The 22,300-nt window shown below is 40.2% G+C and overlaps 1 protein-coding gene across 3 annotated transcripts in view; it reads left to right on the top strand.

Moving 5' to 3' along the window:
- tead4 (TEA domain transcription factor 4) overlaps positions 1-22,300 on the top strand; it is a 48,086-nt gene that overhangs the window by 17,074 nt on the left and 8,712 nt on the right. For 2 of the 3 annotated variants that reach the window (XM_084733495.1, XM_084733497.1), the window contains 7 exons: positions 12,234-12,298; positions 13,518-13,589; positions 15,105-15,239; positions 16,346-16,389; positions 16,682-16,743; positions 16,940-17,070; positions 18,397-18,570. In XM_084733495.1, coding sequence (XP_084589621.1) covers positions 12,234-12,298; positions 13,518-13,589; positions 15,105-15,239; positions 16,346-16,389; positions 16,682-16,743; positions 16,940-17,070; positions 18,397-18,570 — 683 coding nt within the window. The remainder of the gene's footprint in view (positions 1-12,233; positions 12,299-13,517; positions 13,590-15,104; positions 15,240-16,345; positions 16,390-16,681; positions 16,744-16,939; positions 17,071-18,396; positions 18,571-22,300) is intronic. The other variant, XM_084733496.1, reaches the window with a different exon arrangement.

A 22,300-nucleotide genomic window follows, 5' to 3' on the forward strand; every position in this document is an offset into this window, starting at 1 on the left:
TGTCATTCTCTGCTAAACAATATGATATTGAGTCTGAAACAGAAGGAATGCATGCTTCTCTCCATTGTAAATTCCTAAATTGAATGGAATGTTTTTTACCCCATATTCCGCGTACATTCACTACATTTTTTTCCCATAATGCTGTGCATAGCGCTGGCCCTCGCGCCCATTACTCAACAGACCTATTAGCTCGCTTATTAGGGACGGTGTCACGGATATTGTGGCGGTTATGTGCTCCAGCGGTAATTCGACATGCATCTGCCAAGGAAAACATTTCCTGCCTTGTGTGGCTCTCAGCGAGAGACGTGCCCTGTGCTCTGACCGAAGGCCTCATGCTGCAATAATGGGAAAACAGTCCCAAACTTGTAGTGCAGTGGAAACCAATGTGCTGACAGCTCTCACTAGAAGAATGTGGCACTGGAAATATGATTATCTACCCTCTTTATTTACTGCCATATAACTGCCATATTAATTTATGTGCTGCTTTTGCAATTGTAATTTTGTTTTATGATGTCTTTTGACTAATTTTTATTTGGCAGCATTAAATCTTTTATGCAGCTGTTTGGTTTCGTCACACTTCATTTCCTGACATCTGTGAGAGCAGCAGTTTTTCTCACATTTTGATGTGTCCTGTGAAAAATAAATTGCTGTGTTGTGTTAGTGTGTAGTGGATAAAGTCAACAAAGTTTCCCTCAGTAGTGGCATATTTTGCTGTCAGTTTGGAACAAAGAATACCCACACAATGAATCTTGCTCCCACTAAGCTTCGCTTGTGCAACATGTCAACCCATTTGTGGGTTTCTGTCAGGCAATGCAAACATGTTTTCATCTCAACTTGAGTCATTCTCGTTAAGAATGTGATGTAAAGTCAGCGAAAAGCAGCAGCGAGTCGGCACCCGGGTACGAACTTTGACAGTAAAGTGAGAGATTCACCAGTGACCTTGATCTGTTGACCTTTGAAGGAACCTCTGGTGTTTTCAAGTGTTTTCCCTTTGTCACCACACCTCGGTTCTCTGCTTGAAGATGTGCACTTCTGTGTTGTTTTTCAGCTAATGCTTGAAAACATGGTTGAGATTAATAAGAAGAGAAGATTTTACTAATATGGATATACAGAGTTGTCAGTTTATTTATTTTACTGGAGCTAAAACCAAAGCAGCCTAATACAACAGTCTGGTAATACTGTAAATCCTTCCTTTATTAAGGTTATATTTTTAGAGATTCCCCAAAATGATCATTAAGTTGAATCATCATCTCTCTAAAACATTATAACCTTCTTGAAGGTGGGATTTATTGCAGGACTGCATTGATTTTGGCTGGTGTACCTAATAAACTGACAACTGTGTGTATATTCTGGATCAGTTTGCTTCAACTCTTCATTTAAGCTCTACAATGTTTACCCAGCAGGAAATATTCAAAACATGTTTTTTTATTGCTGCGCTGTCAAATGGAAATATTCTTGATATGTTATGCTTGAAGTGGATGTTATAAAGGTATGAATTTGGTAGAGGTCAACGAGACAAAAAGCAAATTACGTCAGACGGGGGTTACAAGGGGTGGTAATACTTGATATACAGTAAACGCTTTGTTTTTCTTTCTATTTATTGTCCCAGTTTTGCATATTCAATGTGAAATATAACCTAATGAGTACAGTTATAGCTGCCATGCTGTTGCCATACCAGTGTTTTACCCCGCAAGAAGCATTTATATTTTTTAAGAATTTTAAGAAAAATTAATATACCATGATATATACTGTTACTGTTGAGGCTTCAGATTATACCAAAATATAATTTTTAGTCCATATCACCCAGCCCTATATTATCCATCATTTAGTACACAACAGCGTAGATTTCATTTCAACATTGGCAGGGGGTCACATATTAAGCAGGGATCCTTCCACAGGCAATTCTGGTATCAAACACTGCTTTTAGGCATGTAGGCATTTCCATCATTGCATCAATTAATTGTGGGAATGTCTTTATTTATTTCCACTTTCCACGTTCAGCAAAACAGTGTAGCATCAGTCTGCACACACATTGTTCTGTATGGTGAAACTCAAAGATTTAAATGTAGGAAAAAGAGGAAAAACCTATTTTTAAGTTGAGGGGGGGTTTAAAATATTTTCTCTTACACAGTAAATGTAAGCAGGACATTCCAGCAGGCTTTTTTTCTTGTATTTATGCTCGTAGTTTGTGTTATTCTGGTGGGGGACACCCGAGTCTCCATGATGTCCTGTTTTTGGGGGTATATTCATCACATGAGAGGGAGGATGAACATGAACCTCTGATGATTTCATCCTGACACCGACCTTCAGGCTCTCGTGGGATTTGATGCTCGCTTGGTTTTCGAGGAACTCCTCCTGCTGATTATGAACTTGTAGAATCTATAAACTGCTCCCTCTTCATCTTAGTCCTTCTTCTATCTGTCCATACCTCTCTGTATCTCACAGTGTAACAAATAAGGCACAACCCATAACAGAGTTGTCACTGTCACTTACTCTTGACATCTCAGATCAGCAAGGTGGAAGGTGGAAGGATCCAAACAGGTCAGACATCTGTTGATCTGTCTGCAAGATTAACTTACGTTCAGCCTTGTGCAAACTACGTCCTGCATAAATCTTCGTAATTGCAAAGACACTCATGCCAGGTTGTGTAAATATAACATGGCATCTGTTTAAATTAACTAACATGACATCTCTTAAATTCTACTCCTCTGCAAGACATACTATACTTTGTTAGAAATCGAGAGCAAACTTGAGATTTGGCTCAGACAGCAGTGCAGCTACCAGATAATCAAAGACAATCTCACAGAAATTAAGTTAATAAGGTAAGTGGAGGAGGGGAAGTAATGCTTAATAAGAAGAGAAGAGAAGACTTTTTATTTATTTATGTTTATTTTAAAGCAGTTGTTGATTTCTAGTGGAATTTCTGTGGAGGAACTGCCCTCATTCATTGCACTTATAATGTATTACGACGTACTGAATTTATCATTCAGTACATTACAACTGTAAAAGATGCATTCGTAAAGAGATGAACAAAAAGGTATTAATGTGTCCAGCTTTGATGTCACTTGTTAATTTTTAACTTATTAATGTATTTAGTTAAACCAGGTACACTTAGTGACTGTATTAATGCTGAACCAGCAGGGTTGTTCCATCATTGGCTTTCTCCTGTTGTAGCACTGGACTTGTTGCTGGTCTAAAGGCTTGATAGAGGTCTTTTCAGAGCTCAGCAGGCTGTGTCCAGGCTCTATCGGAGGGGAAATGACACCCAGCCAAGAAATTCCTGCAGCCTAAATGTGACCTTTGTTTTCCTGAGCAGACAGTGGGGCATATGTGCTGTTGAGAGAGAACGTATGGCTGGCAGATGTGTCTGCACAGAGGATGGCAGTTTGTATACAGTTAGTCATATAGGCACAAATGTACACATGCATACACTGACCTAATTTGTTAAGTTAGAATTACTTTAAATTACCTTTAAATTTGATAGAGGTTCAACAGATTACACTTTAAACTGTGTAAACATTGAGGCTCATGGCCGCACACATACAAGGAGCAGTGCTGTTCTGCAGAGATGGCTGCATCTTTCAAGGTGTTACTTGATTTAGAGTTTGAATGATAATTAACAGACGATATGGTCTAATTTGTGAGTAGTGAGGAATAGGCGATAAACTCATCCTATGGACAACCATATTGCTAGTTCTTGTACATAGGGGTGTTGTTGCACACACAAAAATATGTCTTGGACCCACGGGATGATGCTGGAGGAGCAGATGCAGGACTCGGTGTGGACCAGTCAGTATAGAGGAATGTCAGGAATGCACACAGAGAAGAAGAGGGAAGAAGAGGGAGAGAGATCAGACCAGGCCAGTGATGACCGCAGCTCCACTGGGGAAGGGCAGATTTACAACCAGCCGGGCCCGGGGGTTGACTTTGGACAGAACACTGTAGGCCGCCTTCACTAACCCTGTCCACCTCTCTCTGACCTCCACCAGCAGGCCTGAGGAGGAGCAGGAGAGGAGAACCAGAGGGAAATCTAGTGACACTGTTTTTGTAAGTTCTTTTAGGCTCAAAACGTTAGTATAGTTTGATGTTTATGTCTTAATTTAGGGCACTGTATTTGTACTGTACCATACAGATTTTGTATCGTTGCTCACCTCCAAACAGGAAGTGGGATAAACCAATCAATTGCCTGGATAAACAAGGCTGCAGTTTTGTGTGTGCTTTGGTTCCTTTGCAGACACAGTTAAAGCCAAGCTGGGAAACATCAGTGATAGAGTTGCTTAGAGCTGCAATGATTAGTCAAGTAACTGAGTAATTGATCAAAAGAGTGTGCAACTAGTTTGATAATCAGTTGTTTCAGTCATTTTTCAAACAAAAATGTCAAACATCTGCTTGTACCAGATTCCTAAATGTGATGACTTGCTGCTTTTCTTTGTGATTTATGATAGTAAATTAAGAGTCATTGGGTTTTGGAGTGTTGGTTGGACAAAATAAGTTATCTGAAGGTGTCACTTTGGTCTCAGGGAAATAGTGATGACAATTTTTCACTTTTTTGTTTTGTTTTTGACATTTCTCAAGACAATCCACAGACCTTGCTGTGAGCAGTTTCACGTAGGAACTACTTCTTTCTAGTACAAAAGAAAGTAGTTCCAGTAGATTCTACTGCAGAAAGAAAGTAATTCTGAAATGAAACTGCTAACAACAAGGTTGGTGGATTGTTTTGAGTCAGTTGGTCGTGATTTTTGGAAAGAGACGCAGATGTATGTTGCCATTTAGTCCCTTTATACTGGAGAGAATACTTGGGTGAACTGTCTCTTTAAGTATACAGAATTAAATGTGTGTTTTGGGACACAGTAACTCTAGACATTCACTTTTCACTCAGATTATCAAAAACAATTCTCTTGCAGGCAGTGTGGAAACTATAAATATTACAGAATCTGTTGCAGATACTGGAAACTTGACCAGCATCTGAAAGAAGCAGAAATAATCCCCATAAACTCACAAATTATAATGTTTTCTAAGCAGCCCAGCAGTATCCCCTGAACTCTGGAACACCCCGACTTTGCTGCTGCAGTCGGTCACTTTCCATGCCCTTAAGAGATTTTTCTATGTAGAATCAGATTTCCCCCAGACAAGTGTGCGACTGCAGGCAGTGTGATAAACAACATCAAACTGTGGACCACTGGGTGATGGTATAATGTTCCTACTGACTTTCCTGCAGCCTTTGCTGGCACAAGTTCACTGTGCTACTCCTGTTGGATATCATGATCTCATCGCTGTGTGACTGAGTCCCCTCTCTGATCTCATGGGTGTGTTGGAGGGTATTTTTGATGGGGCCCTTCCCCAGGCACTCGCACTAGGAGTGGCAGGGCATCTGATACGAGAACAAGAACTAAAAGCCTCTGTGACAGCCCATTAATGAAGCTGTTTAATACTTGCAAAACATATGTGGCTAACTATGAATGGGGATACCGTCTTATTGATAAAGCAGTTTGTTGTTTGCTCTGCTAGTGGCAGAATAACATCTTAATCTTTATTCCTGGGAAGAAAAACCTGCGTCTTTTGCCGTGCAATGATTTGCAATTACTTTTCGACTTGTATTCAGTTGAATGCAGTACAAAGACAATATTTTTTATTCAACTATTAAACTTTGTTGTTTTTTGTAAATATACACTCATTCTGAATTTGATATCTGTAATGCATTTCAAAAAGTTGGGACAGGGGCAACAAAGACTGGAAAACTTTCATTCAGCAGGTGAACAGGTTAATTGTTAACAGCTGATAGTATCATGATTGGGTATTTTAAGGGACGTCCTAAAAATGCTCAGTTGTTTACAAGCATGGATGGGGTGAGGTTCACCACTGCATGGGCAGATAGTCCAACACATTTCTAAACACAGACCTGTGCGATTTACAAATCACTGCATTCTGTTTTTATCTTTGCTTTAGACAATGTCCCAACTTTTTTGAAATTGAGCTTTTAAAAAAAACAAAAAAATAATTGCTTTTTATTTATCCTGCCAGACACGTATGTAAGCGTTTTCACAGGAGAACTTTAAAAGTCTCGTTTCAATGTCTTTTTTGCACGTATTTAACTTGAATTACCATGATTTTCAGGTTGATCAAGTTCGACAACAACTTGGGCCCAGGAAAGGCTTACAAATCCATAACAGAGTTTCAAATGTGTCTGGCTACCAAAGTGAAAAGATGGTCTCTTCCTCTGAATTCATGAAAAGTTTTTATTCTTCTGTGCAGACATGTTCACGCATCTGTGTCTGCTACTTTGAAAATCCCTATTGGATTGGACACACAATGTACATCTTACTGTACACTGACTGAAGTTTCCACAAGATAAATTGCTGGGAACTGGAAGAACTCACTGCTGTAATGTGAGGAACTCGATACAGGCAACTTAATGTTCATTTGAGGTCAAGTACTGTGAGGACTTTGACAAAGCTCTCTGTTCGTCTTTTCAAGAGTTTGATTGCGAGGAAATGTGGAACACTTTCTTAATCCCTTAGGAATTAAAGAAATATGCATTTAGGGGCTCAAACAATCGGCCAGCGAGTGCACCTCCTGATAAACACTAAACGGTTGAGGAGTTACAGCTCTGAAAAGGAAAATAAGATTGAGACAGAGTGAATGCTGCGACTGGGGCTGAAGTGTGTGTGTGTGTCAGTTTGTCTGTGTGCGACTGTGTGTATAAACTGGAGTAGACGGCATTTGAGCGAGGGGTTTAGTCCACAAAAGCCTCACACAAAGGCTGGGTAAAATGTGTGTGTACGTTTGTGTGTGTGTGTGTGCGCGCGCGCATAGGTGTGTGTGCGTGCGTGTGTGTGTGCTTGTGTATTTCAGGGGCCTGGAACTTTCCAAGAAAACACGTCGACCACTTTTTCCTCTTTTCAACACTGATTCATTAACAGATTATATCACTCTTACATGTTGCTAAGGCGACTTGGCTCTTGACAAAACCTGATTTTTACATATCGGATGTTAAAGGCATAATATGTAACATTTTCCTGAATATAAAAAAGACTCAAGCCTTTTCAAGCATCACTTATGACCCACTAGAAGTGTGCGGTGGTGTTTGTATTTGCAGAAACCTCTTCCTATGCCCGTATCTCCTTACTTTCTCATTATGTTGCTGAGCTCAGTATTGGTGTTTAGCATCCTGGTATCTTTCTGGTGCCTTTGCGAACAGCTGGGACAAATCCAGTTGATTCTACCCTTCAATTGAAGTTTCAGGTCATTTTCAATTTGCTGTATTTAACGGGATAATCCACTCAGTATCGGTTTTGCTTTCTTTGGAGTCCAGAACGTATATATTCAATGAGACAGTAAAAACACATCAAACAGGTGCAGCCTCTTGACTCTCAACTCTACAAGTCAGCTGCTCTCTCTAAAACAGACAGTCAAACAGATAGGCAGGCAAAAACAAAACAAATTCAATTGTTCATTCGACAATAAGCTGTGCTCTCTGCTCTCCCTGCTCCAAAACCAGTGACACGAATAAAAGATGGATGCAGCGTCTCCACTTCTTCCCACTGTTCAAAAATGAGGCCAAGATATCCTGCAGTATATGAACCCTGCCACCTCGTACTGTTGATGTCATTTGGAGCCAGAGTCTGTGTAGTCGTGTTCAGAACAGTTCTATCAGGTATGGAAGGACAATGTCTGTTAAAGTTATTTGCCACTATATTAATTATATACACAGTGTATATCTTAATTTAGAATTCCAGTTTATTACAACGTGACCATGCTGTTCCCATCATTAAGTATAACACTGCACTCAGAGTGTTTGCTGAGATCTGGAAATGCAGCATCGTTACTAAAAAGTCTGTCAGGCCGAGAGACACATGTAGCCAGACAATCAGATTGTTCAAACAGTAACTAATATGGAGAAGCAAAAGCAAACTGTAAGAGTTTTACCCAAACTGTCTGTTGTAAAAACTCCATTTACGCTCAACTTAACCTGCTGTACTTGCCGTAGTTGTGAGCATTGTGAACATTTTTTGATCTACAATAAGGGGTTTTTTTTTTCTTTCAGTTTCACCTCAGAATAAAATTGTTCAGCTCCAACTGTTTTCAGCCTTGTCTTATCATCTGACTGCTTATGTTTCTTCTCCTGTCTGATTTTGTGCACAGTACTGCTGTGTTTCTAGAGCTCAGCAAGGGAAACAGTGGCCCAAACCAACAGTTGTATTTTGGATTGAAGCTTTTTATTTTTAAAAGATTGTTTAAGTCATCCAAAAATCACGCGGAACAGCCTCAGTGCTCACAGCAATCACATGCATTTTCTGTGGGAACGTCTTCTCTCGTTTTCTTTATAGCCCTGAACAAGTTGTACTGTAAAGTTTATACAGGCAGACGTCTGGCTGATAGGTTGTTAGTTTGTATACCCAGCAGGGAAACCGTCTGTAAGGACTTAGCAACAAAACACAAATGCTTTCAAAAAGCATTAAGTGGAAAGTCATGTCTGAGCAGACTGTGGTCGGCTCACATGAGCGCCGGGAAGAAACTGTTTTGCATTCCGCGCAAAATCTGATCACTTTTATTGGCTGATGAAATTTCTGATGATGGTTCAGCCAGGCTTCAGGTTTCGTCTTTTCACCATGTGGGGTCACTTGATTGGCTGGTTTGTGGAGCGTTGTGAGGTCTGACCCAAGCGTCACTATGTAAGGGAAAATCTGACGGGTTTGTACCAGGTTGTGTGTCGTGACTGATCTGTGTGTTAATTCACATGGAGATGTGGTGCCAAGGGAAAAATGACCGTGTTTAAGAGGTGGTGCAAAGTCAAGCAAACTCTTGTATGACTGTATGTGTGTGTTGTTGGATGTGTGTGGGGGGGCCTGCGTGGGGGCGTGAGAGATCTCCTTTGAGTGCAAGACTTGTGTGATTCACTCTGTGACTGATCTTGTCTGTGTATGTTTGTCTGTCCTCCCTTTTATTAGCACCTGTTTGTAAATGTGCTCTTCATTTTTGCTTAATCCATTAATGCTTTTTGAGATTCATCTGTCCAGAAAAATGGGAAAAATGCCCAGAACAGACCACAGCGTGGCTTTAAAGGTCCAGTGTATATGGCTGGGGATTTATTAGCAGAATGTGTTAGAAATGGAAAATAACTTTCATAAGTATGTTTTCATCAGTGTATAACTATCTAAAAATAAGAATCCTTGTGTTTTTGTTTCCTTAGAATGAGCCATTTATATCTACACGATGTTTAGAGAGTGTAGGGTGAGAGATGACATTGGAGGCATTTTTTGCATCTGATAGAAAAGTCATGCATAACTCCGTTACTCCATGTACACTGCAATCTCGTATACATGGTTATCGTAGCCAGGCATATGTCATTTTAGATTTTTATTAATAAAGTAGAAAAATACATTGGGTTTTGCTGTAGATTTCAGAGTGTGACTGGTATTTACAAGAGAGTATGTATGACGGGGTCAGTATCGGTCAGAAGCTACATCATTCAGCTGCATTATATATATATATATTGAACACTAGCCAGTAATGGTTTTAGATTAGACTTGCTGTCATTTAGGGTGACAGGAGGAACTTGTTAACATTTAGATGAGATGATGGTAACTGAGGAAATGTAGGCAAATGTTTACAGTGCATGAGAGTTAGATTGCAGAGCTTGAAACGAATGGGTTATTGACGTCTTGAGTTGGTAAAGTGTTCCAAGCACATGAAAAGAATGAAGAAATAAGAAAATCCAGGCAGAGGACAGGTTCTCTGCAGATGCAGAGGCCACCACACACTTCTAGTGGCTCATAGAGATGATTCAAGGGGATTATATTAATGTGAGTCTATACATTGTTTTTTAGGAGAATGGTGCATATCATGCCTTGTATAATAGCTACTGGCTTTTATGCAGTCCAAGTTACCTTGCAGGGATTTGCATGGCAGCAGCACAGAGCCGCTCAAGACATATTGTTTGACAAAGAAAACTCACAACATCCTATTCCTTGAGTTGAGTTTTATGTTCTTCCCCTAAAAACACACACAAACATGCAAAGGCCAAAAGGCAATTAACAATCTTTTGTACCTTTTAGTTGTGTATTGCATACTGTAACTGCTGTTGGCAGGGTTGCTGTTTTCAGCCCGAAGTACCCTCAAAAACTTCCATGTATAATTCTTCATCCATGTCTATTTATGTGTTTTTACAGTCTTGGCCATTAAACCAGACGTTTAGTTTTGGAGAACAGGGTGAAACAAACCACATGACCATTGCCCTCCGGTGTAACTAGAGACTCTCGATGGGGGGGAACAAGCCCAAGATTTACAGCAGGCGTTAAGGCATATTCCATAAACATTGACACACACACCAGCTGCCTGGCTGCCTCACCAGACTAGCCCCCTTTGGTCACTGGCCTGTGCCGTGTCTGTCCTGAGTCCGGTCCGAGGATCGCATGGCTGCAGCCTCCACCTGCTTTGCCAATGTGACCTGTCTGTCAGCAATGGCAGCGCACGGATACACACACACTGTGGAGATTCGAGCTCAGTGTACACTCAGGGGGTCAGACTGAGACTGATGCAAGCTCTCAGGCACACACACGTATATACAGTACTTAGTGATATACTTGCGCTTGCAGTTTTTAGCGTTGACACACTTGACAGCCCGGACTCTAGCTTTGCACACTCATCTATACGTGCATGCATGCAAGCTCTCCCAAATATGTGTACACACACAGACATGAATACAAACATATTTTAAGCAGTTAATTTAGCTCATTATACAGTGACTGTAGCAGACAAGTATTTGGACAAATATGTGCACAGAAATATACCCTGCATATACATTTCCTCATTCCTCCGTCTCATTCTTTCTCAATTGGCCAGGCATGCAAAGGAGGCTCACTAATGGTAACTTCATATTTAGCTTCAGCAAACACTTTAATTCCTCCAAGTACCTAGAACATGTTTCTCATCAGCTTCTCACTTTCACTTTAAGTACAGCATGGGCAGAACGCAGATTTTGCTGTTATACCATATTTTATAAGTAAATCACCATAAAACTGATTATGGTTAAATGTGGGTCAGGGTTCTTCTGGGTGCTGGAAATCCTTGAAGGCACCCTTAAAACAGCTTGAAATTCTAATGCCATTACTTTCTTAACAAAGCTCTGTCTCACTGAATAGTTTGCTTTTTCAATAACGCCATAAAACACGTCCATTGCTTTTGTATTTCGCACAAAATGAAGCTCAACCCTCACTTGCCACTCTGTACACGTGGCTACACTTAAGTGATGATCTTATGTGTGATCTTATAGTCTTTGTTGACATGTGTCCTCAAATGGAACAATAAGTGATATATACCATATATATATGGTATAAGACGTCTGCCTACTGCGATGTTGCTGTTTCAGTGACAAAAAATCTGAAAAAATTATGAATGGATTTTATTGAAATTGCAGTGAAACTTTGTTGTGTTTTCCTTAAATTTGTCACCCTTCTGTACAATGGTACCACAAAACATATATATATATATATATATATATATATACATATATATATATATATTTTTTTTTTTATAGCAGTGGCGTCCTTTCCACAAATAATGTTTCAGGCTTATCATATTTAAGTCCCAAGATAGCTCTATGAATGTTTTTTTTTTAATTAGCAAAACACACCTTGAAAATGCTTGACTCTGGAAAAGGTGTAGGAACCCTGGTGGGTGTTGAGTTTCCTTGTGTATGTAACCTCTGAAGACTTTCTCATGTTTCTCAAATTTGTGTCTTATAATTTTTATTTTTGATGATTTAGGGAAGGCAAAAGTGTGAGTGTTTTTGTTGAGCTCTCAAAATGAGAGTAATTAGACCAATGAGCAGGATACAGATATATAACGTACTGTACATAACATAAAATTAAAATAAAAAATATTTTTATTTTTCCAACACATGCTTTTTCTGCTTTAACTTAAAACTAAGTGCCAAGTGGTCTTTTGCCTGTTATCACATTAATATGTGCAATAAGATAAGGGGGAGCTATACAGAATTTCATGTTGTGTCATTTTTCCTCCTTTATCTGTCATTATTTAACATATTGCTGCTCTTGCTCACCTCTTTCAAGTCTCTCCACATTTGAAGGGGAAAATGCAATGCAACATGTAATGTCAGATTTATTTAAGACGATGTTGAGCTTGAAGGTATTTGAAATGTTGCTGAAAGTTCTGGAAAATGTCCAGTTAGTGGACCTTGTATTTATTTTTGTCTGTTTTCTGGTCACTTACAGGACGAAACGAGTTGATTGCACGGTACATCAAACTCCGCACGGGGAAGACGCGGACCAGGAAGCAGGTAAGTGCTCTGCAAATACCATTTGAAGCAGCCCCTATTTTTGGAGTCCTCCAGAAAGTCCTCTCCTGCTGAGTGATGCCCCAACACCCTGGGTACCCCCCCTCCTAACTTCTCACTCTCTCCTACGTGGTGGACTGGACATGACGATAGATTTAGGGCCAGGGCCCAATGCACAGATGCTGTAGGATCATGTGTCGGTGTTGTTTCTTCACCACCTCATGGATCTGGTGCTTGTTAGACGGGGAAAGAAGCTGGGGAATATGGTGATCTGGATGGGAGACCGAGGCGGGACGGTCGAGGGATTTGGAACTCTATCCTCACTCCGGTATCTGATATGGAAGGACTGATGTATGGGCAGTGATGGATGTGCAGAGAAAGGGTTCCTGCTAAGTCATCTGGCAGACCCGATGTGGGAATGAAGGGAGATGAGTGGAGATGAGAAGGGGGGCGGCGTGAGGGATCAGAGATGGATGGTGTAACAGGTTGGAGGGATAGAGGGACACCTGCTGGTCCAACAGCAGTGAACTGATTTACGGTTGTGTTGCAGTACAGCTTCTTAAAGTTAAAGAAAATTTTTTACCAACAAAGATGCAGTGTTAGGGAGCAACAAATGCCACTTTTTTTCTGTATTTATAATGAATATTTCATACAGATTGTAATATACATGTGAGATGGAGCTGATCTAACCCAAAAGAAGCCAAACAGTATAGTTTTTTTTTTTGCTTAATAAGTTTATTTCGGGTGGTTTTTCACCCTGGTTTATTCTAGGAGCTTAGGGCACCACATCCATATTAGAAAAACAGAGAGAGAGTGATATTTGTCTTATATAACAGTGGTTAGCTGTCAGAGAAGGCTTTCTGATGGCAAGTTAAAGCGATGAAAATATGCTAAATCTACTGTACACGTAAAGTGCCATTTATTAAAATCTGTATTTGTGATGCAGAAATGTTTGAAGAATGGAAAAAAAGTTGCTGAGTGACTCGTACCGTACTTCTGTCTGTGGTGAAGCCCCATCAATGATAAATTGATACCTTAAACCTATTCACGCTTCACATGGGGTTAAAGGGTTAAAGTCCCCATCTGGTCAAATCAGGAGTGAGCCCAGGACATTCTTGCCATGAGGCAACAGTTTTGCCCACTAAGCTGATACATTTTAACTGAAAATATGTCAAACGCACGGCATAACACATAGCTGTGTTGTCTACTCTCTGTCTCTCAGGTTTCAAGTCACATCCAGGTTCTCGCCCGACGGAAGGCCAGGGAAATCCAGGTGAAGCTGAAGGTACGCTACGTGAGTCAACTGCTTTTTTTTTCATATTCACTAAATGTATTAGAATATATAACAAGTGTTTCTTTTGTTTAGTGCACTTCATAGAAAAAAAGACTTTGATTTAATCAAATCAATAATTGAAAATCTCCATGTGTCTGAATCCACCTCCACAGATTTTGATTTGGATAAAATATGATAAAAAGTCATAGCTGAGTTAAGGATGTGATTAGTATGTTGCTTTTATTTTATTTTATTTTATTCAAGATTGACTCATGCATGTTTTTAGATCATAATCAGAGTATGGTGGCTGCATGCAGCTGAGATTATTATCATGATTTTAATGAAGTTGCACATCAGCAGATGGAAAGAAGCAGGAAACATTATTACCCTGTATTATTCCCTCTTATAATGAAGTTTCATGTTTTGTTCAAGGTATTCCAACATCCGTGACCCCTCCACTGCCATGTAGTTACATTTCATTAACACCAAGGCACAAACGATTGGCTGTTTTAATTGCACACTCTAATCGATGCTGGTTTTAAATGGGATGCTGACACATTTCGATGAAATGTGAACATAATTCTGGAAGCCTGAGGCTGTGTGTGCACAATTCTAAAAAAGATGAACCAAACACAATTGTCAGAAATAAATTAATCCCTGCGTTATTCCTTCCAGGTATTACATTAAATGAGTACCTCAATAAAGGTTTTCCTGTGTGCCACGCTGAGAGCTTACACATCCCTGTCGCCCCAGTACTTTCTCAGTTTACATTTCTCATCCACGCACACCCGCATACTCTTAGCCGCAGCAGGCAACAGGACTCTCCCTCATCTTGGACGGCGGCCACGAGGGTTCAGCTGGCAGGGCTGGGCACTGGTCACAGGGTTGGCCCCTGTCACAGGCCTTTTTAAATGCGTCTTTGGTGTAACTGAGATCCCTACCACATGTACCCCCCATATTTCAGCTATGCCCTTGTGTTAGCCAGTTCTGGGAAGAAGAATGCGCCGTGTGGCCTTGCCCATTAGGGCTGGGCGGCAAGTGCTTGTAGTCCTCTGTGGTTTGGAAACTGCTGAAGGAGTGGATTCAAAAACAAGAGGTGGATCACCTTACACGGCAGCACAGGAAATACAGATTTTAAGCTATCTGGCTATTTTAAACTCTTTCTGATTGCATTAGCATTTAGCAATTCTGATACAATTATTTGCATATTAACATATCACCTTGTTGCCTGCATTGTCTTCGAGTGTGACCTCCAACAGAAGCTAGTTGTCATCACTGTCTTACCCCTGCCAAAGCAATAAACTTAACTCTTGACCCAAAGGCCCTTGACTGTAATATCACCTTCTCTTCAGCTCTCTGCCTGCCTGGCAGGGATTCATCGATGATGCAACTGGCCTCCGTTTTTCACTTCCCCTTTTAGGGCTCTGCTTGTGTTACCGGTGAAGTAGGGCGCCGACTTAAATGGAGTCTGACGAGTGCTCTCCCTTTGCATTACTGTCTGTTTGTCTCACTCGCGCTCTCTGTCCCTCTCCACAGGACCAGGCTGCCAAAGACAAGGCCCTGCAGAGTATGGCCACCATGTCCTCAGCCCAGATCATCTCACCCACGGCTTTCCAGAATAAGATGGCTCTCCAGGGCCTGTCGCGGCCAGCTTACCCCACGTCTGGTGGGGTGAGTTCCTGACCTGTGTCCCCTACACAATTTTATTCAGATTAAAGACTGACCCGTTGCCATTTTTTATTAACAAAAATACCTGTGGCTTCATCTCAAAGTCTGTGGTTTGCTAATTGTTGCCAATTGGCAGTATTTTTCACCACCCTTTATAGAAGTGGTTCCCAAACTGGGAGGCAGATCTCCCTTAGGGGGGCGATGATAATCAGAGGGAAAAATACAAAGCAGAATATTTATTTCCACTACATAAATCATATTCAAACAAGAATTGTCATGCTCACATTAATTTCACTAAAATTCAGCCTCAGACAAGAAGCTGAACTATTGCTTTATATTGATACATGACCATCATTTCCCTGGTTGTTGTTTAGTTGTATTTTTGATGGTATAAATTTAATATGAGACTGTTTTACTGACTGTTTTAAGTCCTCTTTACGGTGGTGTTTACAGCAGTGGTTATCAAGTAAGGATCCTCAGGGGTCTGTGGCACTCTGACAGGCAGTCTGTGAAAAGTTTTCAGAGTCATTGATTTAAATTATAATGATAAAGATTTATTTATTTAGTATTTAATTTCTAAATCTAAATAATTCATAGTTTACATCTTTCCATTACATTCTAATCTAGCAATCTATAACTCCCGTTCTGTCATATTCAATTCAGTTCTTTTTATGTTTTTATAAGGCCTACTTCACTTTTTCTGTTACTGTAGTTACATGTTATATATATATTTTATTTTTATGGCGTATAATTTAAAATAATCAGAATCTACAAAATATTTTTAATACATCTCTAATATCTTTCTAATACAGTACACTTCTCTGGTGTTGTTCTTTCACACAACTAAGCTGAGTGTCTGGTATTTTCTATTTTGTAAGGAGTCTTTGGCTGAAGAAAAACTTTGTTTGCAGTAGTTTATTTATTCCATGTGTGAGTCAAAACTAGATAGATGCTTTTAGAAAGATCGAGTTTCCATCTTTTTGATATGACACATTTAAAACGTGCTTTTATTTTGAAAGGCTGAATAAACTCAACATAAACACACCACAACTGATATGTGAGAATTAGTGTCAAGTGTAATCGAGTTTGCACTCTTTTGTTTCTCCCAGTTTTGGCACGGGGCCCTTCCAGGACAGCCAGGAGGCCATGAAGAGTGAGTAGCCTTTCTTCCTCCTCTGCAGTGCCACAGTATCCATCAGTAATTTCTCATGTGATCAACTTAATAACCATCAGATAACTTTCAGTCAGGGACTGAATCTCGGAACAAATTCATACATATCAGAGCAATTATACAGAAAAGTCTTCAGCTGTCTGACATTCAGCATACCGCTCTGCCTCCTGTGTCTTTAGAGGTCAGGCGGTCCAATTAGTATGTGAGAGGGGGTCATGAGGCCGAGACGGTGCATAACATGCCTCTCCCTCTCTTGTCTGTCTCGTCTCTCCAGCATTAAGCCCTTCTCCCAGCAGAGTTACGCCATGCAAGCGTCCGGCCCGGCCCCTATAACAGGTGGGTGCTCTTTCCCCCTCGCAGTGTTGACAGAAGGCTGTCATGCCGACAAAGTGATGAGACGACCCGGCTCATGATGAAGAGCTCGCACAAAGCTCAGAGAAATAGCTGCAATATCACTGCATTTTCTTTTTATGTTTTTACTCTGTTGCACTCAAACCACACATTTACGCACTCACTGCCCTCTGGTTTGCAGGTTATGAAAGCACAGCGGGGCTGTCGATGTCTCCCGGTGCCCCCCCCTGGCAGGGTAGAAGTATTGCCAGCTCCAAGCTGCGAATGCTGGAGTTCTCCGCCTTCCTGGAGCAACCTCAGGACCCAGAGACTGTGAGTAGACAAGACCGGAGAAAACATAATAACCAAACGGGTTTTACTCGCCACACATAAGCTTATTTTATTTATCTTCATTACTACAAAGTTCTTGCACACCAGGAACTCTTTATCAGACCAAAAACTCCAGCAAAACAATTTTCTGTATTACTAAATTACTGTTTTGGTAGATTTAATGCTGATTAACTCTATTTCTATATTTCGGTTTGTTCTCAGTTAGTCTTTTACATAGGCTGTTGTAAACCCTTGTTGCTGGATAGTTTTTTTTTTGTTTGAAATAAATTAAATAAAAGTGAAAAACAAATGTTCAGAATAAACAGCAAAAAAAAAAAGCATGACAAGGAATCACACACCTGGATATTACGCAGTAATGATTAACAGTCAGACAATTTAACAACTCTAATAGTTGGGTCCCAGATGCTCTCAAAATTTTCCTGATGGCCATGTGTGCTATTTCAAAGCTTCTCAAGTATGTCCATATACCTGAAAGCACTTCTCTAAGCTATCTGGAGAAATAAGGAGCCCTAGCAACCTTCCATTCCTTAAGAATAACCTTCTTTGTTATTAACATACTGAATATAAAGATCTGTGCTGCGTAGGGCAGCGCAAGAGAAGCATCAGAACAAGACAATCAGTGCATCAGTTTCAATCTGTAAATCATAAATTTTACAATACCAAGTAAATATATTTTACCAAAAATTGACAAATTAGGACAAAACCAAAAAGTGTGACCTAGAGTATCTTTTGTTTTTTACACCTGTCACAAATAATTTTGTTAATCTTGTTAATCTTCCTGCAGATTTTCAAATTACTTTTACCAGACTATTGATAAATGGAAATCATGAGTAGTATATTGTGTTTGCAGTCATACTTGGCATGCATTAAATAAACTAATCTCATATTGTATGCGTGTTCTTAGAACACAGACAGTCATGGAGCTCGCAGAAATGTGCACTGCTGCATCCTGCAAAACCACGACCATCTACGTGACATAACAAGTTTTTAGGGAGTCTTTTTTGTTAGTTTTACATACCTAGTTAAGGGTTTGACAGCAACACAAATGATAATAATCACATGATAATCTGTATTAACAGATACAGAATACACACACCAGCATATCTCATGATCACAAATGGTGTGATTAAGAAGAAAAGGGTGGGACCCTTGAGACAGGTGATGAGATATTACAATAAATATGATTCAATGGAACAGCAGGCCCAATGTAACAGATGTCCTGAGTGTGCACTTGGCGTTAATGGCAATTTAGCACACTTGTCATTTTTGGCTCAGTTCACCTCCTGATATGCACGTTTGTCTCTCCAGTTCAACAAGCACCTGTTTGTGCACATCGGCCAGTCCAACCCGAGCTACAGCGACGCCTATCTGGAGTCAGTGGACATCAGGCAGATCTACGACAAGTTCCCAGAGAAGAAAGGAGGCCTGAAGGAGCTGTTTGACAAAGGGCCACACAACGCTTTCTTTCTCGTCAAGTTCTGGGTAAAAAACATTTTTGTTTTAAATCTTTATGGAGAAATCCAGTTCAGTTCAGCTCAGATCAGTCAAATAGTACAGGCATTATACGGCACGACCCCACACAAATTGCAACAGAAACTCTTTCAACTATTCTAGTCTCATAAATATGTAATTTATAACATATCAAAAGTCCTAAAGAATAAAAAAGTTGGAGAAAGTATTGAACACAATGAAATCTGTGATGCCACAATTTTCTATCTTCTTGTCTGATGAAGGGTCCAGTGCTGTCCTCTATCAAACAGAAACTGTGTTTTACAAGAGATATGGAGTTGGATGCAGTAAATTCTTAACCTTTAGATGCATAAATGGGTCAAAATGACCTACTGGGTTTGTTATCTTGCAGTATCTTTGTAATGAAAAGTTTTTTCATTTAATGTTCCAGGTATTCCTCAAAAGGAGGAGTCAATATTGCAGTCACAAGTAATATAATAATGCCAGTTTATGCTGCCTTGTATACAAGTAGCCTAAACAAATATAGTGATGTTGATTTAAATTGTTATTTTGTGAAGGAGCAAAGTGTCACCAGGGTATGGATAAGAAACACATTTGAACCTTTTATGAGTATTAAACATTTGTCAGTCACAAAATGCCAGTTTTCAAGATTTTTTTTCTCTAATTTACAACATATTGTTGCAGTTTGTGTGAGGCTGACTCACACTTTTGGGTAAAATGCCTGAACTACAGTCCCATTCTGTCCGCTTTGCTTTTTATCCAGTAAATCGGTAACTTCAATTAAAACCCCTTTTATGTGTGTGAAGCTCAGTCGATACTGTGTTCACTCAGTACTCAGTCGATATTTTTCAGACATCATCAGAGTCTGTAATCCTCCTGGAGTGATGAAGGTGAAGTTAGAGTACAGTGAATGCTGTTGTTAATGTTTTGTAGCACCTGTCGGCTGTTAATGGCCTAGCGGTGTTAACTGTGTTGAGATAACTTAAGCATCGGAGTTAAAGGAACTTAAGTGCGATTTAAAGCTAGAATGAATGGAAAGTCATTGCTCTCATGACCTGGTTGGTGGTTAATATGCGGGCAAAGAAAGCGTTGCTGCACAGCGTGCATTAGGCGTGTGTGTATTTGTATGCGTCTGTGAGGTGTGTGTGCATGTGTGTGATTGTGTGTGACAGCAGCCTTGGGGAGAGTGGCAGGCCTGATCTTTCACTAGGGGAAATGTGAGCCCAGGCACCTGTCTCTGTGCTATTAGACTGAGTCCAACCCTCATGTCCCCCCCACCACCATATACTTATTTATAGATAAGCCCCCCAAAACATACACGCACACACAGACAAACACAACACCCCCAACTCATCAGCTCACCATTACACACTGAGAGAGATGAGCAAGATGACAAAGTCAACTTAAGATGCAGGATGAAGACAGAAGGAGGGGGATGTGTAATATTGTCGAAAACAGTAAAAATATGCACATTGACAAACTGAAAAGGGCATAAAAAGGAGACTGGGTGGGAGAGCCACAGATACTGTAGACAGGGTGTAATTGGACATATCCATTTTGTTCATCTGAGCTGATCTGGCCACCTTACTTTACCTCAGGACAAGACCTTTGGTATTTGTATCATGCACAACACGTACGGGCTCACAAATCCACCCTCTTTACCTCAAGGCACCTCTCTCTGCACGTACATTCACTCTATACTAAAGTGATATTTGCTAATCTGTGCAGGCATTTCATTCAAAAGTTTTGCTCTTTATTATGTGGGAATGTTAGTTTTGCAGCAGTAGTCAGGGTTAAGTATTATGAGAAGGACTGAGAGTTAATTGACTTTAGAATATCAGCTTGTTAAAATCAATGTACTGAGTTTGGAAAGTGCTGTTGTCCTAACATATGTCAGAAAGTTCACAAATTGTGTAGTTCATGCACCGACTTACTACAGTTAGAGAACCGCTGAGCTACATTCTGGTATATAATTGTATTTCACTACGACTGAGAGCTTAGAGACTTCTATCATAATATCTGGTATAGCAACCACGGGGAGTGCGGTTAATCCATGGATCAGGCATGTCGGGTCATAAAAATTTACATTCTGATTAACAGCAGATGGGTTGCAGGCAGGAAATAGGGTCTGTCTCCCAAGAAAGAGAGAGATGCTCTGTGTGCATTTACGCATGAGGACAGCAGCGTAACTTCTGTCAAGTTAATGACCACAGCTTTTAGTTTTGCTGCTCAAATATTATTAATATTTGCAGCAGTGACATCACTTCACGTATGGAAATGTTTAAAATTACTGAAAGCTGCCTCTTAGACACAAAGACATCACCTGCAAAGTTTGATCTGCTCAATATGATTTAAAAGGTAATATAGCCTACAGGGACTGTTAGAGGCTCGGGTCTCTAAATTGAAGGAAAAATGCATTCGTGTGGCCGGTAGATAATTGATGCATACATGCACATTAGGATTAACTCCGAGCCCATCTGTGCATCACTAGGAGCACCTCATACATACTTTATAGTTAGCAGAATTAGCCACAGCTAATTTATTTTACAACCAGTGTTGTGGACAATAAACAGTGACACATCTAGGGTGTCTCTCACTTATCACTGACAAGACATATAAACAATAACAAGATTATGAACCAACCTTCAAAACATCATTAATAAAAAATACAAGTCATTCTAGTAGCCGCACTGTTTGATTGTCCAGGGATTTGTCATACAAGCACACTGGATTGATGACCATATATCAGTTAGGAGAAAAATAGTAGTACCAAAAATAAAATAACGTGTGCATAGACTTTAATAAGCCCATGGAAGAAGAATATAAGTGTTAAGGCTGATTTTGTAACCTGTTTAAAAAATGTGCAGTGTTCACAGCCTTGTTTTTGTTTTAAAAAGTCGTATTTGTACTTGAGAACTCCTCCATTCTAGTAATTATAGTATAGTTGAACTATAGAGGCATACAAACCAGCTTGCTCATCTACAGTAGATCTAGTGGATACCAAAACCTTAACCCTATTGCCCTGTTTTTCTTCTATTTATAAAATATGGGGCCAGCAACAGCATCTCACTCATAAATTGATTTAAAGATTCCGCTATGGTTGGAGGTTAGACTGCACCAGTCTGAACCTTGCTGTGCCAAAATAAACTCATGTTTTGAAGTGTAAAGGACATGTGCAGTCATGACAGCCTTGAGAGGTTGTCTGAGGCTAGGCATGCACATTAAGCCCTTCATCTACTATAACTGTCCTCGCCAATACTGGGATGGGCAGGGCCGTTTCAGTCATATTGAGTCATTCATGTACCACAGAGCACACCAGGTGACCCAAACTTAGATCCAGCCCAAGGATCCTTCAGCTAGCGTGGTCCGAGTCTGGAGATCGGATGGTGATAGAGGAAGCACACAATGCCACCTCGGGAATGTCAAACCATCGTCTTCCCCCGTGTGAAACATTGCGAAACACGATTGCTACCTTCCTCTGATCCACTTTGTCAAAAATGTGTTGCACTGAGGCCACTGGTGACTTGTAAAGCAGATATTTAATATAGCTTTAACTAGGGTGGTCTGGCGTGCCAAAGACTGTGAATGTCAAGTTCAAAGTGCCGCCTTGCAGCCTCATGCCAGCCACCAGATGGCTTTGTATATATGGCATTACCCTTCTCACATGTTCGACTGCCACATTATTTATTGAGGATAGATAAAAGACATTGGTGAGTGACACCATTTTGGAAGTAGTCCTCTC

Source organism: Lutjanus erythropterus, chromosome 13 (assembly GCF_056507025.1).
Source record: "Lutjanus erythropterus isolate fLutEry1 chromosome 13, fLutEry1.hap2, whole genome shotgun sequence".
In the NCBI taxonomy this organism is placed as follows: domain Eukaryota; kingdom Metazoa; phylum Chordata; class Actinopteri; order Lutjaniformes; family Lutjanidae; genus Lutjanus; species Lutjanus erythropterus.